Source organism: Embiotoca jacksoni, unplaced genomic scaffold (assembly GCF_022577435.1).
Source record: "Embiotoca jacksoni isolate LCO1_2020_lvr unplaced genomic scaffold, fEmbJac1.0.p SCAF_6, whole genome shotgun sequence".
Classification (NCBI taxonomy): Eukaryota; Metazoa; Chordata; class Actinopteri; family Embiotocidae; genus Embiotoca; species Embiotoca jacksoni.
This window is the reverse complement of record NW_027185414.1, coordinates 9,963,658-9,982,601: the sequence shown is the minus strand read 5'-3', so window position 1 is coordinate 9,982,601 and position 18,944 is coordinate 9,963,658. Positions and strand designations below refer to the sequence as shown.

The 18,944-nt window shown below is 39.3% G+C and overlaps 2 protein-coding genes across 3 annotated transcripts; one reads left to right on the top strand and one right to left on the bottom strand.

Annotated features, from left to right (window-relative positions):
- The first annotated feature begins 548 nt into the window (after window positions 1-548).
- On the top strand, window positions 549-4,827 carry LOC138213403 (uncharacterized). The gene is made up of 7 exons (XM_069174471.1): window positions 549-594; window positions 1,755-1,877; window positions 2,112-2,228; window positions 2,457-2,513; window positions 2,880-3,050; window positions 3,771-3,884; window positions 4,021-4,827. The coding sequence occupies exons 2-7, from the start codon at window positions 1,755-1,757 to the stop codon at window positions 4,066-4,068; spliced, it is 630 nt and encodes a 209-aa protein (XP_069030572.1). The 5' UTR covers window positions 549-594; the 3' UTR covers window positions 4,069-4,827.
- LOC138213401 (uncharacterized) lies at window positions 4,821-18,235 on the bottom strand. Of its 2 annotated transcripts, XM_069174470.1 has the most exons (4): window positions 18,170-18,235; window positions 11,451-11,499; window positions 9,571-9,710; window positions 4,821-9,420 (listed from the first exon to the last, which is right to left on the bottom strand). In XM_069174470.1, the coding sequence occupies exons 2-4, from the start codon at window positions 11,454-11,456 to the stop codon at window positions 6,549-6,551; spliced, it is 3,018 nt and encodes a 1,005-aa protein (XP_069030571.1). In that variant the 5' UTR covers window positions 11,457-11,499; window positions 18,170-18,235; the 3' UTR covers window positions 4,821-6,548. The 2 variants fall into 2 exon arrangements, with proteins under 2 accessions (XP_069030571.1, XP_069030570.1); XM_069174469.1 differs by lacking the exon at window positions 18,170-18,235 and having other exon boundaries at window positions 11,451-11,525.
- Window positions 18,236-18,944: the final 709 nt, after the last annotated feature.

The following is an 18,944-nucleotide window of genomic DNA, read 5'->3' as shown; positions in this document are numbered from 1 at the left end:
GTGAATGGAGGGCATACACTGACTACACATTTTTGAATTGAATTAAAATGATTTGAATCATCAAAGTGATTCTTTATTTCCATCTGTTCGTGCTGTGTACGATTAAAAAAATGTACTTGCATATGTTTAACTGCGCAAACTTGTTGAACTCGCATAGTGTCCGCCAGCTTGTATTCCTGTGAAAACATGTAGATATATTACATTTATTATTACTCGTCATCATTGCATTGAATATCCGATTATCATTGAAGGAACAGTTGAAAATTTGCCTTTTGGCTCTGACTAGTTATAATGATTGACCCATTAATATACATTGTGAATGAAAAATATAGAATACAACAAAACAAACAAAAATAAGTTAATCTACATAACAGACAGAGGAAGAAAAATGATTGAATGAAACATTTTGGACATCAAGTGAAGGCATGTGAAGGTGAAGTGACTACGAGCAGACATGACAGTGTTGTGGTCGTGTGCAGAATGACCCGATCGTTCACATATCCTCCATGTGTGTTACGCAGCTCCAGATGTGAGCCTGATGTGAGGCAAGACCAACACTGAAGAACACCTCCGACCGGACAACTGCACGACGAGGTCTGGCTATTCTTTGGTTTTTACTAACGTCTCATTTGTTTGAACCGGGTTAGTTTGGGATTTGTTACTTGAACAATTCTCTTGTCTACTTTATTTTAATCTGGAAAGTAGTTGCAGTCAGATCAAATTCACGTTTTAATTCACGCTAACACGGTTAGATATTTGCACTTTCGGCGGAGGGGAGGGGGCGGGGGAAAGACGTTTCCCTGAAGGCATTTTGTTTTTCAGTGTAGCATTGTTTGTTCTTAAAAATCAACATTCAAGATTTGTTCCGCATGTTTGGAGTCCAGATCCACTGGAGCTGGAGCAACATGTAGCTAAACCTGCGTCAGCATCTGTAACTGTGGGGTTACAGTCTTATTGAGCTTAAACGTGCTCCTGGAGTATTTGCTCGCAGCCAAACATCAATGGATGTTAACAAGTTCAAATGGACAAATATTTTGTCAGCTTTCAATAACAACAACAAATCCCACGATCAACTGAAATGCTCACAGAATTTCATGGGAGATGTAGTTTGTTATGTTGATATATTTTGGACCCTTTTATCCCATTTCTATTTAAGTGCACGTAGAATCAAATATCATACAAAACAAGCCAATGTAGTTGATTAAAAACATGAATAAAAAAGATTCAACAAACCTAGCTCACTGTCCAGATCAAACTATGATCGAAAGCTTAGTTTTGCTAGTTCACGAAATGACAGAAAAAGTTTATTCTGTTTTGACTATTGATTCTCAGCAGCAAAGATGTGGATTTAATGCGCTGCATCAATGCCCACATTAAAAAAAAAAAGGATGCTAAAATACAGCTGCGATACAACCAAGTGTAATGATTGTAATGTTGTTGTTTTTGCGTGTATGATGAGGCAAATACATCGTCAAAGTCATAGTGCCTCGGTGCATGTAAAACAGGCAAAATTCAACTTATCTGACATTTCTTATGTTGAACAGAATGTGGAGCCAAAATCGACTGAAACTAAAGATAGCTTTTGTGTGTTTTAATGTACTACTGAAGTAAGGTGACAAGCATCTAAACCAAGGTTTCATAAGACCAGAATTGTCTCGGAATAAAGAACCAGATCTCACTTGACCTCGAGTATAGCATGGTGTAGTAGCAGATGAATGTCTGTATTGATGTATGGTTTGTTGTGTGTCCATTAGATGTCTGCTGAGCTCTACTCTGTGAGTGGACCAGGTGGGAACAATGAAAGTTTTCAAGGCACCACAGTGGGAGGCAACAAACCTTTACACCGCTTCATAAGGGGGCAACCCAAGATGATTGGGGTGAGATGCACACTCACATGCACACGCACGCGCATGCACGCACGTGTGTATACACACACACACACACACACACACACACACACGTGCACGCTCAAATGATTATTCATCCAATACTTTAAGATTTTGGTGCATCCCAGTATCTTCAGTAATTTGACTCATGGTCATTAGTACTATGGTTGTATTTTCAAAGCTTAAGAGGTTGTGCTAGAAACTGTCTTTGATTTTCTCCTACAGATCGTTGTGCTGGTCTTGGGCGTGTCCTTATTCACTGTTTCCATATCAATCGCAACAGACACCTACAATTACCACTTATTGACCGCCATCCCATCTGGCTTTTTGCTTGGATCAATGGTTTGTTGCCCGACTAATACAGTGAGGCGTTAACTCTTTCCTAACCAGCCAATGTAGAAGCTACTAAGTAATCAAAATTCATTTGGGGATTAGGTTAAGCACTAATAGTAAACTTAAACTCTGTCTTTTTGCTGTCCTGTTTACAAAATGTCACCTAATGCAGTGCTGTAGGGACCCAAAACATTTTAAACATACTTAATAAAAGACTTTTTCTCCTTGTCCTCTCAGTGCATTGTAACTGGGATCCTGTATATTCTGACAGAGCACAACCCAACCAAGAAAACAGTAAGTCCCATTGTAATGTTCTCCTACACCTACCTGTTTAGACGACAAAGAAAGCCCTGCAGATAAAGCAGGTTATTAAAGATCCCTTCTACCCAAGTAAAACTACTTAGCTTAAAATAATAATTTGTGTCAATTTGTTTTCTTCATTAAAAAGTTCAACTTCCCAGTTTAAAGTACTTAAACTTACATCACCTAAAATGTATAAATGGTACTTTTTATTGAGGTGTTTTCATTACCTCATTAAATATAGATTCCTTGGGTTACTTGCAGGGCTGTCCATGTTGTCAATACACTAAACTATTTACTAACATTTGTAAGTTTTCGTCTGTCTCTGCGTCACCTCTGTCTGCTGGTGTCTACATGTAGGTAACCATCTCGCTAGCACTGAGCGTTGTGTCCGTGCTGTTGTCCGGTTGGACAATCCTGCACATCCTGCCTGGCATGGAACCGTACCCCTACCGCCACCGCCACAGTGTCTATTTAGACTCGGAAGACAACTTCACAAAGAGTCTATCAGATTGGTCATTAGAATATGAGGTGATTCATCTTTCATTCGTCCTCGTGTTGGTGGATGTCATCCATTATAACTTTGATCACAAATCGATTGTTTGGTGAAGTGAAATAATATATAAAATAACAAACATACATTACAGTTTGTGCATCTTGGCTGGATGTAACATATTTGTCAAATGAGAGCTTCACTCATCTTTTCAGGATTTGTGTTGGTTGACGAACCGACAAAAATAAACAATACTTTTTTATTTTGTATTTATTGTTGGATTGTAGCACTTATTCAGCATATCCAAGAGCAAACTGGTATTTACTGTTCATTTCAATTCAGTCACATCTCTGTCTCTTTATTTTTAAAATTTGTGTAGTTCTTAATGGAGACCCAAAGTGTTCAACATTTTCACCACTCAGTCTTACACTGAGGCAATTTTGTAATTTGCTGTTGCAGCCGGTCGTAGAAGTGGCTTTGCCCTCTTTATCTTGACTGACTGACTGACGACTATGTCATGAAAATTTTTGTTATCAAAGAAAATGGTCCTCTGGAGAAAATGGCGTGAAATAAAAAGTCAAATTGGAATTTAATTAGAAAATGAAATGAAATAATAAAGTTATCTAACAATTTCATACTCGCAGTATACATTTTCAGTGAAATGATCAATATTATTAATTATGTAATCATGTTTATTTGTTTAATTTCACACATCTTGTGATGTGTTTTTGAGATAAGTGTGTTTGTGTTTATTTCAGGACATGGGAGAGACTTTGGCAGCAATCTTTCTGTTCCACAGTTTTGTTGGTGGAATCATTTTCATTGTGATGTCAGCTTTCGCTGGGGCTGCACTGCGTTCCACAAAAAGCCAGGTAAAAAAGAAACATTACACACACTGCTGAGAGCCGTGCAGGTCTCACTAAGAGGATATCTCTCACAATATTTTCTAAGCTCAAACAAAGTTGGAACATGACAAGTCAGGTGAATGATTATTTCTCCTCTCTTTAGGCCATTGTAATGATAACCACTACGCCGAGTGAAACACCAGCTGAATAAGGAGCACAAGAAGGTCTGCGACAAACTGAGCGGAGAGAAGGAAATTAAGCATATGAAGACACAAAAGTATGTATTTCTTCGTGGGCACCACAGGATATCTGATTACTCAATAGCAACCATATTGAGTATGAGTACTTGTATATAATGTAATGTACCAATATGTATGATATTTAGTCTTGTGTTAATTCTGTGATTACTACTTCCTTTACTATGTGAGCACTATACTTACGCTGCAGTCTGTTGTGGACTGACCTGTCTTCACTTTGATTATTTCTGACCTGTCTTCACTTTGTGTTTGCACTACGTCCGACTAGTTAAAATGAAGTATTTGTGCGGGCTGTTTTAATTTCTTAGACACAAAAACATTAGTTAAGTGTGGGGTTAAATAGAGATGAGGTTGCTGGTGCTCCTGTTACAGCACTAGAATTTAATATGCACCCTTTGCCAGTGGCTTCATAAGTTGTTACTAATCACTGTATTGATAGTTTGTACATCATTTACTAAAATTTGTAGATAATTTATAAGCCAATAGTAAGGATAATGTATACCAGAGTTGAAATCCTGTGAAAAATATCTCTCTGAATCACTGCCCACATTTCTACATTTTCAGCAATTCAGATGGTATATTATGGACTGCTGTAATTGATGCTATTGTTCAACCACTAACCTTTTTTGCAGAGCATCTGCACCTGAGTTTAGTTAGGAACACCTTACTGTACTGCAGGCTTAATGTATGTAATAAAATTATTATCTGTAAAAGACTCAACTTATTATTCATTTTTACGACTGCAGACATGACAGCCCTATATGAAATGAGTATCTATTAATGGTTTGTCAGCAACTACAGCTGAATATTACCAAAAGGAAACACAGCCATGTTGATTTTGAGACATCTTAGTTGTATGTTATGCAATTTTGTTTTTAATAAAACGGCAAAATGCAGTGAGCTTCAGAACATAAAAATAGTATAATGTCAACAACTTCAAACAGCTTTGATAAACTGCTCTGTCTATGGCATCACACTTACAGAAGAATTTTGGACGAGACAAGACAGAACAAGCACAGAACCTCATGGCCGCCCTTGACATTTTTTTTTTTATTTTGTCTTCAGCTCATGTTTCACAGCACAACCTTAGCACAAATACTCTGACTGCTGTCCCTACTTAGAGGGTACAGTGTGTGAGAAGTATCACTAATAAATCTCTGTACATAGAGAGGACAGGGAAATGTGTAATGCAATGTATTGCTGACTAAATATAGGTACACTAGTGTACTGAATGGAATGGAGTCAGCATATAAAAATCTGACAAAGACTTAACTACCAACATTGAGTTGATGTGTGGTGGGAAGAAAAACAAATTTGTTTAAAATCAGAGCATATATATCTGTGTTAGCCTTATGCACAATAAAATAACTTGTGATACCTCTGGTTATAACTTTATCTAAACTAGAAGAGCTGAATTTATTTCCCGGTACACCTCTGGTGCGCCATAAGGACTGCTTGCTGTACTATGTTTGAACAAGTACTGTACGTGTATCCCAGAGGATTACTGGCTCCAATCAATGTGGATTGTGAAAGGAAGTGATTGTTTTTCTAGAATGTGTTTTTTCACTGTTGAACTGTACTACAATTTCCTGGATTTTGAAATGGATGGCATTTAATGGACCAAATGTCCAATGTAATCATCTTTAAATACTTTAATGGATTCTTCCTTGGCCCTTGCTGCACCCTTCCACAAAATTTCATATAACACAGGCCAGTACATTTCCATAACCTTGCTTTCAAACTGACAAACACACACTAGATTCATTCTCTTTCAGTCGTTTTTGGTCTCTGTCAACTCCTGGAAGAAAATAGCTGCTAAATGCTCTCCTATGTCCACCAGCTGGTGGCTAACTGTAACGGTCTGCTGTTTGGTGCTGGGCAGGTAGTGTACAGTGAGTTTTTAGAGCATTTTCACTGAAAGTAGCTGCCATAACAAACTGCTGGCCCTACGGCTAAACAATGAGTTGAAGCTCACTATAAATCTTGGTAAAGATGAAGGGGGCTGCAGACTCAAGTGATATTCTCTGCAGGTTCATCACTGCGGACCATCCTTGTCATATTGTCACAGTCATAAAAATATTAGTTATAGCCATTCATTTGGTGTGACACTTACTCTCAAAGGAAGTTCGTGGTAGTCGTGTTCCATAGTTAACAGAAAATCTAAAATTGTACGTGCCCTAAATAAAGAATTGACTTACTGTTTTTTGTTGTTCTTTTAGCTGTCTTTTTCCTCTTTTTCTTATTTATAATAGCCAGCTATCATCCTTTGCAGTGTTTTCAGGAATAACCCACATCATTAGCCTCTGATGGGTATAAACGCCCATACATTCTGATATTAAGATGCAAGTTTTAAGAACAAAACAATGTTATGCAATGCATAATTGCATAACATTGTCTTTGACAGATTTCAGTTTTGTGGCCTCTATTCATTGTCTCAAACTGAAGAGGCAGGGGGCTTTTGAAAGTCATTCCCAAGAACATTGCGCTGGTGAACACGCATGTGCTCTGTGACACGGTACTGGCGTGAAAACGTCATAGGGCAGCGTGGGCAGGGGAAGGGTCGTACGCCAAGGTGGCTCCTCACGTGTCTATTCAGAGAGCCTCGCTGGCTAAAGGAACGATTGCATAGAGAGCACTGGAAAGAGTGGTGACCAGGAGCTGACAGATAAGCTGATATACTCGTTGGCGTGCTGCCTGAAAGGGTGGAAGGTATGCAGCCAGACAAGGTGGGAGACATGGAGACTTGTACAGAGTCTGCCAGTCCAGGAGTTGGACAGAGTGTCCAGGTACCAGTCCGGTTGTCACCCTCTTTAGGGTTTGAAACCACCTCTACAGCCCCAGCTGTTTGTATAACCTCAGCTCCTGGCCTACTTAGTTCTTTACCTACAGATTTTATTTCTTCAACATTTGTCTGTCCAACTGAAGATTCAGTCTCAGCCTCATCAAAACCCTCAGCCCCAAATTTATCCCTAACTCTAATTGTTTTCATTTCACTCCCTGCTACAGATGTTGCGTCGTTCCTTCGCGCTGTATCATGATTTTTGATCCTTGTATCAAATGCATCCTTTTTTCCAGTCCCTTTCTCTTCTGTGTCAGATCTGTGTTTGTAAGACACAAGCAGCGCAGCAGGTTTGGTGCTAATATCCAGCAGGAGAACCTGTTCTGTATTCTCTGTAGCAAAGTGCTGTTTCAGGGGATTGTGACCGGGACAAGGAAAGGTACCAACATCCTCCTCATTGTTTGACTCGTCTGAATGATCTGAGAGGCTCGGCTGAGAGTGTTTGTCATCAAAGCCCCCATGTGATGTGTGTGTGTCCGCCTGTGAGACGCAGTGATAATGGAGATGTCCACGATACGATGGACCCACAACACTGTACGGGATGTTAGACATGTTGCTGTCCACAGGCACTGTAAAAGCTAAGCGTGGCTCTGTGATCTCAGTACCTGAGATCTTTTCAGGTTGTGGAGACATGTGGCATTCAGAGGGACAGACACTGATGGTGATGTTATCCAAACTTGATCCTGGTGTGGTGGAAACAGGCAGACATAAATCAATGCTGCATTCTTTGTTTTCCGTGGCTGTACTTCTGTTGTTTGCATCATGTTCATGCTGGATGGAGGCAGCATCGTTTATGCTCATCTCAGCTCTGTACATGTTTGGGTACTGATTTGTCTGAGGTCCATGGAGGTTACAATGGCTGTCCTGTGTATCCATTTCAGCTGGGCACCTGTAACTGTGTTCCTCTTTCACTTCTCCCTCAGGACATAAATCTTTACAGTCACTTCCTGTGTCTGAGTCCTCTGCAGGAAGTGGAACTACAGCTCTCAGATCTTGTGAGTGCTCCCCTCTTGCAGTTTCCGGGGAGACATTGCTGGAGTCTAAACAGTCGAGTCGCTTCTGTTTGGAGGGGAAGTCATCAAAACCGTGATCAGTTTTATCCCTAAATCCTTTTCTCCAGTCCTTTATCCGTGGCACTGAATCTGCCCAAAGATGAAGAAGTTTTGTGTTACTCTGAAATGAGTCACAGTGCTGATTATGAGGTTCCGTAATGACGGATAATTCATTGTCCATATGTTCATCATTCTGTGTTATAAAATGATCTGTACTGCAGCAGTTGTATTCCTGTTTCATCATGTCAGATCTCTCTGCACTGGATATGTAACATATATCCTGCATCGCACATTGATTTGAATGATCCTTGTAATCCAGGCTCTGTGGCACTGTAGGGCTTTTATTGACTCTGTAGTCCTGATTCGGTGCTCCATATTGACTTTTGTGTTTCGTGGTAACACTTTCAACAATGCTGTCATTGTCTGTGCTTGCTGAGCCGGAGACAGGGGTCTGACTGGAAATCACTGAAGCCTGGGATGCTGGATGGTTAGGAGGCACAGCAGACACTTCTGGCAGCTGGAGGGTAGTTGCTCTGCTGCTGTGACAGATGACAGGCACTGCCCCACAACATGGATGTGGTGATAAGGAAGAGCTCCTCCTGCCCTCAGTTGTCCTCACTAGCCCTGTGGTCTTCTGAAAAAGTTTGAGCTGAACAAAGGCAGCTGAATGAAACTGATGCTTCTGCACTTCTTTGTTCACTTTAGACATGTTAATCACTTTAGCAGTGGTAGGGATATTTTGAATGTAATCTTGAAGTGTCAGATGATTTACTTGTCTGCAGTCACCTGCATTTTTACTATTCTCAAGTGCACTACAGCTGGTGCTTGAATTGTTTGAAGTTCTTACATCTGTTCTCCTGCAGTGATTTGCACAATTTTGACTGTAATCTCTACTTGTTTCTGCACCTTTAATACTGGAATCTATTCTGGCCAAATGCATGTGAGTTTCATCAAATGTTGCCACATTGGCTGAATACTGGTGAGCCACTGTCTCCAGTGAACTTGTTGGACTTTGCACACTGAAAGCGTTTGTTTCTTCATGTCTTCTTAAGGCATCTGCAGTGGATGTTGATGACAGATCATCGAAGGTTCTCACAGTAGTCCTATGAGTATTATTAATGTCTGGCTGATTTTCAGCTCCGGTCGAAGCAGCTGCAATATCTGCAGCATTCAGCTCTGTGTGTTGCCGAGCCTTCAGCGCCTCCTGTAGTTCATCCATCTGCAGGTAGCAGGCAGCACTGAGCAGACTGTGATACTGTTGCAGGCTATAAGTATATGGCAAAGCCCCCGTGTATACATAGTCTAAAAGAGGCGTGAGTACAGAGTCAGACAGACATGGAGCCTGCAGTTCCACCAGGGCACCAGCAGAGGACAAGATAGATGCCAACACTGGACTGGAAGCTGCCAGAACACACCTGGGGGAGCAAAGAACAACTAGACTTGTGATCAGGCATAAAAAAAGACATGCAGTACAATTATGAACATACAGTATGGTTGTATTTTGCTATTATATACAAGCTGAGGTGTTCATTTTGTCGGTGATATAACCAGCTTCTGTTGCTCACTTGTGTGCAGGGTAGAGTTGACCTGGGCTCTGTCTCTGTCTGAGCACACAGTCACAGAACTGAGTTTGTTCTCTCTGGAAGTTCAGACATTCCAGTAGCGATGCTGCATGGGCCATAACTGCCTGGGCACAGGGTGCCATCTGGAGAAAGTAGAGCAGTCAGTGGTAGTTAAAATATGCAGTTAAAATGAATAATCAGAAGCATAACTGTAAACAAGCTCAAATACTCCATTCTAATAGTACATTCAGTTAAAGGGTAGATTCGTCATTTTTAATACTGTCTTCAAATATTCAAATACTATTATGAACACCACAAAACTTTCTAGCTGAAATAACTCTCCTGTTCATACTAGTACTTAAAATATCTCTTCTTGCTGTGTTTTGATGTAAGTGATGAGTGACACCATCCACAGAACTTGCTCTGTTTCCTTATTGCAGCAAAATGATTTATACAAAGACAAAGGATACACTGAATGGGCTGTATCTTTGGAAGATACTCTGTGATGTCTCACAGCTGAAGTCTCATATTAGCTTCAGATAATTTTATTCATGAAATGTGTCCTCCCTTACTGAAATAACATTGAGGTTATTTAATTGTCATTAATGAACAGGAATACTAATAAAAGCGATCTGGTTTAAAACCAGTTTGATTTTTATATGGGTGCATGACTATTGTTTTATAACAGACTTCCTTAACCAATCAAATCTTTACACTTCCACTGGGGCTAACAGATCTGAGTGCCTTTCTCTGTATTATTCAGTCTTTTTTTTTTTTTTTTTGCTGGACTTTGGTGGTTAAGATACAATCATACCCTGTCTTTACAGTGTTTCTGGTACAAAGGGATCTGTTAAAGGAGGTTAGGATGCCCTTGAAAATCGTATGTTTTTACAGAATTATTTCGCTAAAAATAAAAAATAAAAACATGAAGACAAAAGAATAAATCTCCAGTGAAGTGTACAGTCTCGAGTTTACATAATTTTAGGAACAAATATAAATCTTTTAAAAGTTCAACAGTTGTTTGTTTTTTCAACCACCACAATTAGATTTTATTGGAGCAGTGTTTCCAGTGAAGAGCTGCTATGGTTGTATTATTCTTTCTTGATCTGCCACATTCCTGTCGTAAAGCCCTTCCCAGCTAAACCAGGAGTGCCTCACAGCAACAAGTCTAAGCCAATTAAACATATAAATTGGTTCAAATAGGCTACATAGAAGGCATTAACAGTGAAGATGTTGGGAATCTGCAGTCCATTCCTTACCTGACTATTAATCAGACAGCTTTGTGCCATAAGAAGGTATTGAGCTGTCTGATTAATGATGACCTGCTCAATCAAACAAATCTCACCGTGTGATTGGTTTTGTTTTCTTGTGGACTACAGTGTCCAGACTCCACCTGACAAACATTTATGTTTCACATTATGATAACCAGGTAATTAATGCTCTATTCTGCTAACGGATCTGAGTGTTTTCTCTGATGGTTTTAAAGTCTCTGTCCCAACCAACATGTACCATACATTTTTACTCAATGCTTCAAGAGTTGTTTAGACAGGTACATCCAGGAATGTACAAATACTTTTTTCTCTTGCAACAGTTGCCACAGTTTAAAAGTAAGTAGTGACATTGATTTACACAGTTTACCAGTTTTCTAAAACTACTTTGTACTTTAAGCACATCAGTAAAACAATAAATGTCCACTTTTAATATGCAAAGTTGTCCATAAATGTTTACAATCAGCTTATATACACAACAAACCGAACTAAAAATCCACAATGATGAACAAACTCTTTCTTGACTATTTGAATTCATCAAAGTTGTTGGAAGAGATGTACAATATTACAGAATGTTTGAACATGTAAATAAGGTAGAAATAAATACTCTCTTACCTCCATGTTATACTGGGAGCGGAGCAACAAACCTCCACAATGTTGCTTGCTGTTGAATAGAGAGAACATTATCAATGGAAGCTATATAGTCCCATGTGGCATTTACGCAAACTGTCTCATTCGGAAAATAATCACACGCTTTTCACATTGGGAGCATGGCATGACACGGAAGGACAGGTGCATATAAGGAGTGGAGACATCCAACGTCAGAATCTCCATGACCCGTTATGGAGGGGGATTAAGACCAGCCCACAGAAAACTAACAAGACACCATAGAACTGTAGCACACAGAGCCAGCATGTCAGCTCACATCACAGGAAGATTTTTTTTTAGAGAAGTCATGTTTCTGAATGACACAAATAAGTTATCATTATGAAAAACAAAGCAGTCATTCATGCTTCTAGCAGAATAATGTGTCTAGGCCAAACTGATTGATTTATAGATTATTGTTGCTCTCCTGTAGGAGGTCAGAGGTCACATTCAGTCACAAGATAGTCTGTTGTCCGCAGTGAGCTTGAACTGTTGAGGTAGAGGCTGAATGCCTGAAGCTGCAGTGCACATGGGTACAAGCAATGCACATCCACTTCTATTATCAACATCAATAATTATTTAGAATTACTCAACTCTGAGTCTCCACAAGAGTTAAAGTTACACACAAGTTTTGTTAAAGTTAAACACAAGCCATTAGAGATAGCACTGGAGTAGTAACATGTGATGCGTGTAAACATTTCTATCTGATTTAATTCTAGAGGGAAACTTCTCTAGTATCAGAACTATGAGCCAGCCTCCCTCAGCTGACGTTTTGTTGACAACTCCATACTAAGCCCTTTCTCCACCCTTCCACACCATGTGCTTGTCATGCTTTAAATACTGCACAGCACTCTAATGTTACAGTCACACCTCTTGCAGGCCACTGTACATCTGCCCTTGTAACTGTGCAATGGAAATACTACTGCGATACACTGCATCACATTGTGAACCACTTAAAATGAGTCTTGTGGCACAATAACAAGATTTATTTTGATGCCAATCAATTATAATGTGTAAAGAAAAATGTGTAAATCATAAACATGCAAATTGTTTTGAAGGGAATGAATGAAGTGAATGAGTTTATTTAACAAACATATCTGAATTGAGTTTAAATGTTTTAATACAGAAGCAGAAGAGCATATATTACAGCTGAACGTATTTAGCTGAGCATTACAGCATATTGCAGCATATACAGCCCATAGTTGTAAATATGCTGTGTTGTAGTGTTAATATTTAAATACATACAGTGCTTTCTGTATTTTATTGTAGTGTTTCCTTAAAAGTGCCAAAGTGCAATTTAGGGTAAATAATTTAAGAAGAATAAGAATAAAATTGCACCTCCTGGTAGTCTAATATTTTAGTTGCACCACATAATCACAATTTCCATACAATTCCAGCCAGGTACCTTATGATACATGTCTCTGCCCATGCTTCCTGTCTCTCTTCACGGTACAATGGTCAAATAAAAGAAAAAGGCCAAAATAAATAAATATTGTAAAAAGAAGAGTACAAACAAAAGTACATTTAAAAAAAAAAAAAAATCTATCTATCCTATGTAGTAACTAACAAAATGATCCCACTATTATAGCAATTCTGTCTCACACACAAGTATGACACATATGGTGGATACATAGAACCTTTCATCTTTCCATTCACTGGCAACATGATGACATAGCTCACGCACTACCAGTTGCATTTAAGAGTCTCCCTTGATCAGAGACACAGCTGCAGCTTTTGGAAACACATCAGGTTCTGGGACTGTTCATTCATAAATCATCTGAAGGCTTCGGGTCAATTTACAAGAAAAAAACAACAACAACAATAAAAAAAATATTGTTGTGTAAATTACATTTATAATTTAGTAAATGAGTACAGAAAGTCATACTTAAGAGTTAAAAAAAAAAAGGGCATCCAAATGCATGAAACTGACACTCGAGGTTATATTTACTACTTATACTATTGAAACAACTGAAGCCAAAATTATCTGGTGCACATAAACCAAATATTAAAAACCATGCATTGCATAGGCAGCTACAATACATGCAGTGACAAAACTCCAAAGCAGGCACCAAAGGGACATCACACAAAGGTTAAGTCTGAATTTGTTCAGCATCTTTAAAACATTATGTGCAACCTTCCAGCACAAAATACATGGTCTTCTATTTCACATACACAGGCATACATACAAGTTGGTTTTAACATGATCTCTCTGGCAGCAGCGGCTCTGCAAGAACACACTGCGCAGACATGGAGCTTATTCCCATCCATTAGCCAAGTCTGTTTATAAGGATATTTCAGGACGCTGGGGTCAAGCCCATCTGCTTTTTGTTGAGAGGTACCTCACACATACGGCAATTATGAGTTACCAGCTAACCTAACTAGTAGGACTGTGGGAGGAAACTGGAGCAACCCGAAGAAACTTAAGACATGTAACTTACCAGTCAAAAGTTTGTACACAGCTTCTCATCCAAGTGTTTCTCATTATTTTCATGAAAACATCAAAACTTTTCACAGCACAAAAGTGACAACACTGGATGTGTTAGGTCAAACAAAACTTTCAAAAGCTGAAGTCATGGTTGGTAGTTGAGCTGCCAAGAGGCGCCCCTTTTAGCAAGAGATGTAAATGTATTGTTGGATTTTGAAAGAGAATCCTTATGTTATTATGTTGCTTTTCTGAGGCTATTGCAGTTACATCAGGGATTTTTATGAATAAATTGTTGGTATCTGCAGTGGGTACTTAGGAAATTTGGTTTGGTACGTTATGGTACATAGACTCAAAGTGGAAATTTTGTTCTGATAATGGCCCTCCAAAGACCTGGAATGTCTGCACTAAAGTGCACCTGCTGGTGGTGCTACAGGAAAAATAAAAAAAAATAAAGTCTGTGGATTTTCAAAAGTCATTAAAACCGATCTTTTGGGCCCCCTAAATGTATGTATAAAAAAAAAAAAAAAAAAAAGAATTGTAAATTTTCTTGAAGAAAATGTACACATGCATGCACTTAAAATTCACAACAACCAACCTAATACGTGGTTACACACGTGCACGCACACACACACTCTACATACCAACTCTGTTTCTGCAACAAGCAGACTCCAGCTGTGTACTTTCTGATCTACTTCCATTTTCCCCAATGTAACATCATCTTCAGCTCACTCTCCCCTCTTTTACTTACACATCCAGAACATTTTTAGTCATGGCTGCTATTTTTTGCACTTGGCAAACCCTCATTACACACTCATCACTACATTAACACCCCTGCAAAAACATACACAACAGCGTGTGTGCTTAAGAACTCCGCTGCCAAAAGAAGTACCAGGGAGGAGAGCGATTCAAATTAGACTGGAGAGCAATGAAGTGTGACCAAGTGTCTTGTTGGCCTTGGGGTTATGGCACATACCAGACACTGAAAGTGCCATGTACCTGATTTGATTCCAGCTGGGAACATGTGTTACATATTATAGTCCTTCCTCTATCTCGAGTTTTTAATAATCAAAAGGTTAAATGCCAAAAAAGGGAGATTTTAATATTTTAATTCCAATTATCCTCAGATGTCACAGCAGATACTCAATCATACATTGTCCTAAGTTACTAATGTATCAGATACATCCTACGGAGTATTATTCGAGCCGGGAATTGAACCAACCTTGGCAAGGTATTTCAGCTGTCAAACACTTCCGACACGTGACGAGTTTACAGGTGTGCATGTGACGCGTGTGCACGTTAAGTAAACTATTAATATGATTTCAAGTTTCCTGCAAGATCTAATAGGCTACCACTAATCTTAAAAGTTTAATTATTTGCCATTTTTCAGTCAGCCAAGTATGGTTTTGAGCGTAAACGGTGTGTAGCATCGTGATGTGCACAGAGAAGCTATAGCCTTTCTGAGCAAGTTCTCCAAGTTTCGTCGCTTGATCAAAATCAACCGAATTACACATGGTTTTGTGAGCAGCGGTCTGGTGTGTGCGATGTTTTACAAACCTAAAATTTGGCAGAGAGAGCACATGAAAGTGTGTGACATATTATTGAGTTCAGCTGGGCCCAAATAATTATTGGAAGCCTAATTCTATTTTACAAAGCAGCAGCCAGCGAAACAAAGGATGCTTTTTGTGTGTGTTTGTGTGTGTGTGTGTGTGTGTGTGTGTGTGTGTGTGTGTCCCAAATGATTAATTATTTGAATATTTCATAGGGCAGGACTGTGTGTGTGTTCAGCACTCCTGCGTTTTCTCCTGAGATTGGACATCAACCAACCAACTAATTCTCCCAGAGAGACACAGCACCACAGCAGACCACCAAACCTCTTGATACTTCCAGGCACCAAACACAGTATGAAGACCCAGTGAGTAAAACTACCACCTACCTAACACCGGCCTCTTCAGCCACCAGGAGGAGCATCCTCACCCTCCCTGCACAGAGAAAGTTGTCCCCAGGTGCTTCTTTTGTGCAAGTGTGTTCAGGAAGGGCCTCGCACACAGGAAGTTGTCATGCCTCTATGCCTCTATGCTCTGACAACAAGCCTGAAAAGATGTTGTTTCCAAACAAGACTGACAACTTTTTATTTGAGGTAGAGAACAAAGAGTTCTACAGGATTTTAAGTATTCATCTTTGTAGTGTATTATTGTATATGCAAGTATAATGTTTTTCCCCTAAATTACAATACAACAAATTTAAGATCAACTTTATAAACAGTTTTGATATGATCCATCTGTTTTAGTATGATATTGACTTGTGGAATAAGTATTGTAAACATATAATTTACTTTAGTTATATTTATAGGCTAAATTACATTGTGAGAATAGCAAATTTACAAAATTTATAACAGTGATTTTGTAGTCTGTTTGTTAATATTTGTCATTATCCTCTAGAACTTGACTGGTTTTTAATGTTGAATGAATAAAATTACATTTGAAATGATTGTGCGTTCTGTGAGATTCTCTACCCTCACTGATGGTGGGCAACATTAAGCTTTTTAAATACTGAATGTGATACATACAGTATTTATTGGGGCCTACAACTAAAATGTACAAGATTACACTAACATGTGCTTTTTTTGTTATTCAGTTTAATTCAGTATTGTAAACAGCACTTTGTTAAATTATCAGGCTAAAACTGAGCAATAGAAATGTACAAAACTCACTACATAAAAGCAGAACAGCTCTTGCAGTATGATCATTTGTCATCATCATGTGAAAGGAACGTCTGCAAAAGTGTTACACTGTTAACTGGAAGCAGATCTATCAGGATTTTCTTGTGTAGTTACATTTACTAATAATTACTTCTTATGCCCTACCGAAATAAAGACTTCATGGCAACATGTGGAGCCATTAAGCTATCATATTGCTTTATGTCTGCTTCCACCTGGTGGTCTGAAATGAACACAAACTCACTGCTGCCTCTCAGAAAATGAAACGTTCACCTTATTATCATCAACATAAATGGCCCATTGTCTAAGTTGATCTTTAAATTTATAATGCTTGTGCTCGCCCCGATTTCTGTAGAATTCAAGAAACAGTTTGAGTTAAATATCTTCCCCCTCTTTCCTCTGTAATATATGTTCATGCAGTCCTGTTTACCAACATTCAGCTCAGCAGAGCAGTTGATGTAACATCTCAGATGCAGTAACGCGATTGTAGCAGGATTAATGTAGCTCCCACTTATTTAGACTGCGATTTTACTTGGCTCTCCACTCCCCCCCTCTCATCACTCCTTCCCCTGCGCCTACCTGCCTTTCCATATAAGGAAAATGCCAAAAGCTTGGGCGCATAATTGGCATCTCCCGGCCTCCTTTAAATAGCCACCTGATCGTTGACTAGATTTGAACGTAACCCGCCGGCAGAAAGGGAGACGTGTGGAAAATCCCTCCCAGAGGTATGACTGGAGAGCGCAGCGCACAATCAAAGTATCAACTGTTTATGGTGTATTAAAATACAATCTTAATCATGAATGCCAGGTACCAGTAACCCCTGCATTAAGTTGATTGGCCGTTGCGGGAGACAAAGGATCCCATCCCTGTCGATCCTTATTTTGCTTTACACTTCTCTGCGTGTTGACTTGAGGTTAGTCTTGGGGGTGCCCGGGTTCAAGGGTGGCTGAGCAGCAGCTGACCATCCAGTCCTTCAGGTCACACTATCAAAACACGTTCTACACAATTTCGGCATCAACTCTTGCACCATAACTTCCTGTAGCAGTGCACTCATGATTACTACATAGGAAGTGGTGCTTACAGTGTGCTTGTTATTTCAGGTAATTAAGTTGTGAGAACACCAAGTAATGGCAACATGGGCAGTGTCTAGAAGCTATGGAGGCTAACGATTTATCAAACTAGCAGGCAGGTAACAGAATGCAGGAAGTGCAAAACGTAATGACAGAGGGAGAAAACGAGGCCTTTGGAACATCAATATTTGCCATAATATTATTCAAGTTATGAAGCAAAACTCTACACGACTCAAATTAGCCCATAATATATTAGCTTAACATTCTACAAAAAAATGAACTTCCATGGGCTCCTCATTTTGGAAAAGGCATGCAAACACTCACAACTACGAACTCATAGAACATTTTTACTTTGATTTTGTTGTGAATACCACGAGGGGGCCGTTGAAATGGACTTTTCTCATGTACAAGGTGGATACGACCCCATTTAAACGCAGCACAACACGGGGATGAGGCAAAGCAAAGGAACTTCACTTACAAAGGTGGGTTCAACAAAACGGTGTCCACATAATTGGGAACGGCACAAGGGAAACCCAGAGTCCAAAACACAAATGACAGGGTCAGTCCAAAACAGGAGGGAACAGACACAAACAAGCTCAACACAGTGATGACTTAACAGTTCACAATGCAGCAAAAAGTCAATTCAGACAAGAAGTATATAGACAGGCTATTGTCCTGGGTGATTGGTCAGTGGATACAGGTAGTGCTGATTGGATAATTACCTGCAGGTGAAGTGGGGGTGGCAGGAATTAGACCAAAGGCTTGAGAGAGACAGACTGAGGACCTCTGGTGGGCACAGGGGCTGTGACGAGGACAAAGACATGCACACATTTCTTCACCTTTTAAGTCAGGGTGACTAAAGGTGCTCAGTGTATGTCCCAGTCAGAAGTTTATCAAACTCTTCGTCTTTCCATTTCGGATATAAATTTAACAGAACGTATCAAGAAATAAAAGTTTAATTTACTGCAATCTTGTGTCTTGTTTTAAACGTTAATAGGTTTTTTTTTAACGTGATTTTTGTTTTTATTTTCGTTTACAACAGCACGAAGGCTAATCATGAATAGTCTGCAAAGTAATCGTGATCTTCTCGGTGATAGGCATTTACCTGTGTTACCCAAGATTTGTTTTACATCAGGCTTAAAACTAACAATATGATGTGAAATATGTCTTAAATGGAGCTGAAGTTGGCTGCCAGAAAGCGGACAATGCCAATCAATCCTTGAGTCAGTCATTCCTCTACCTCTTTAAACCAT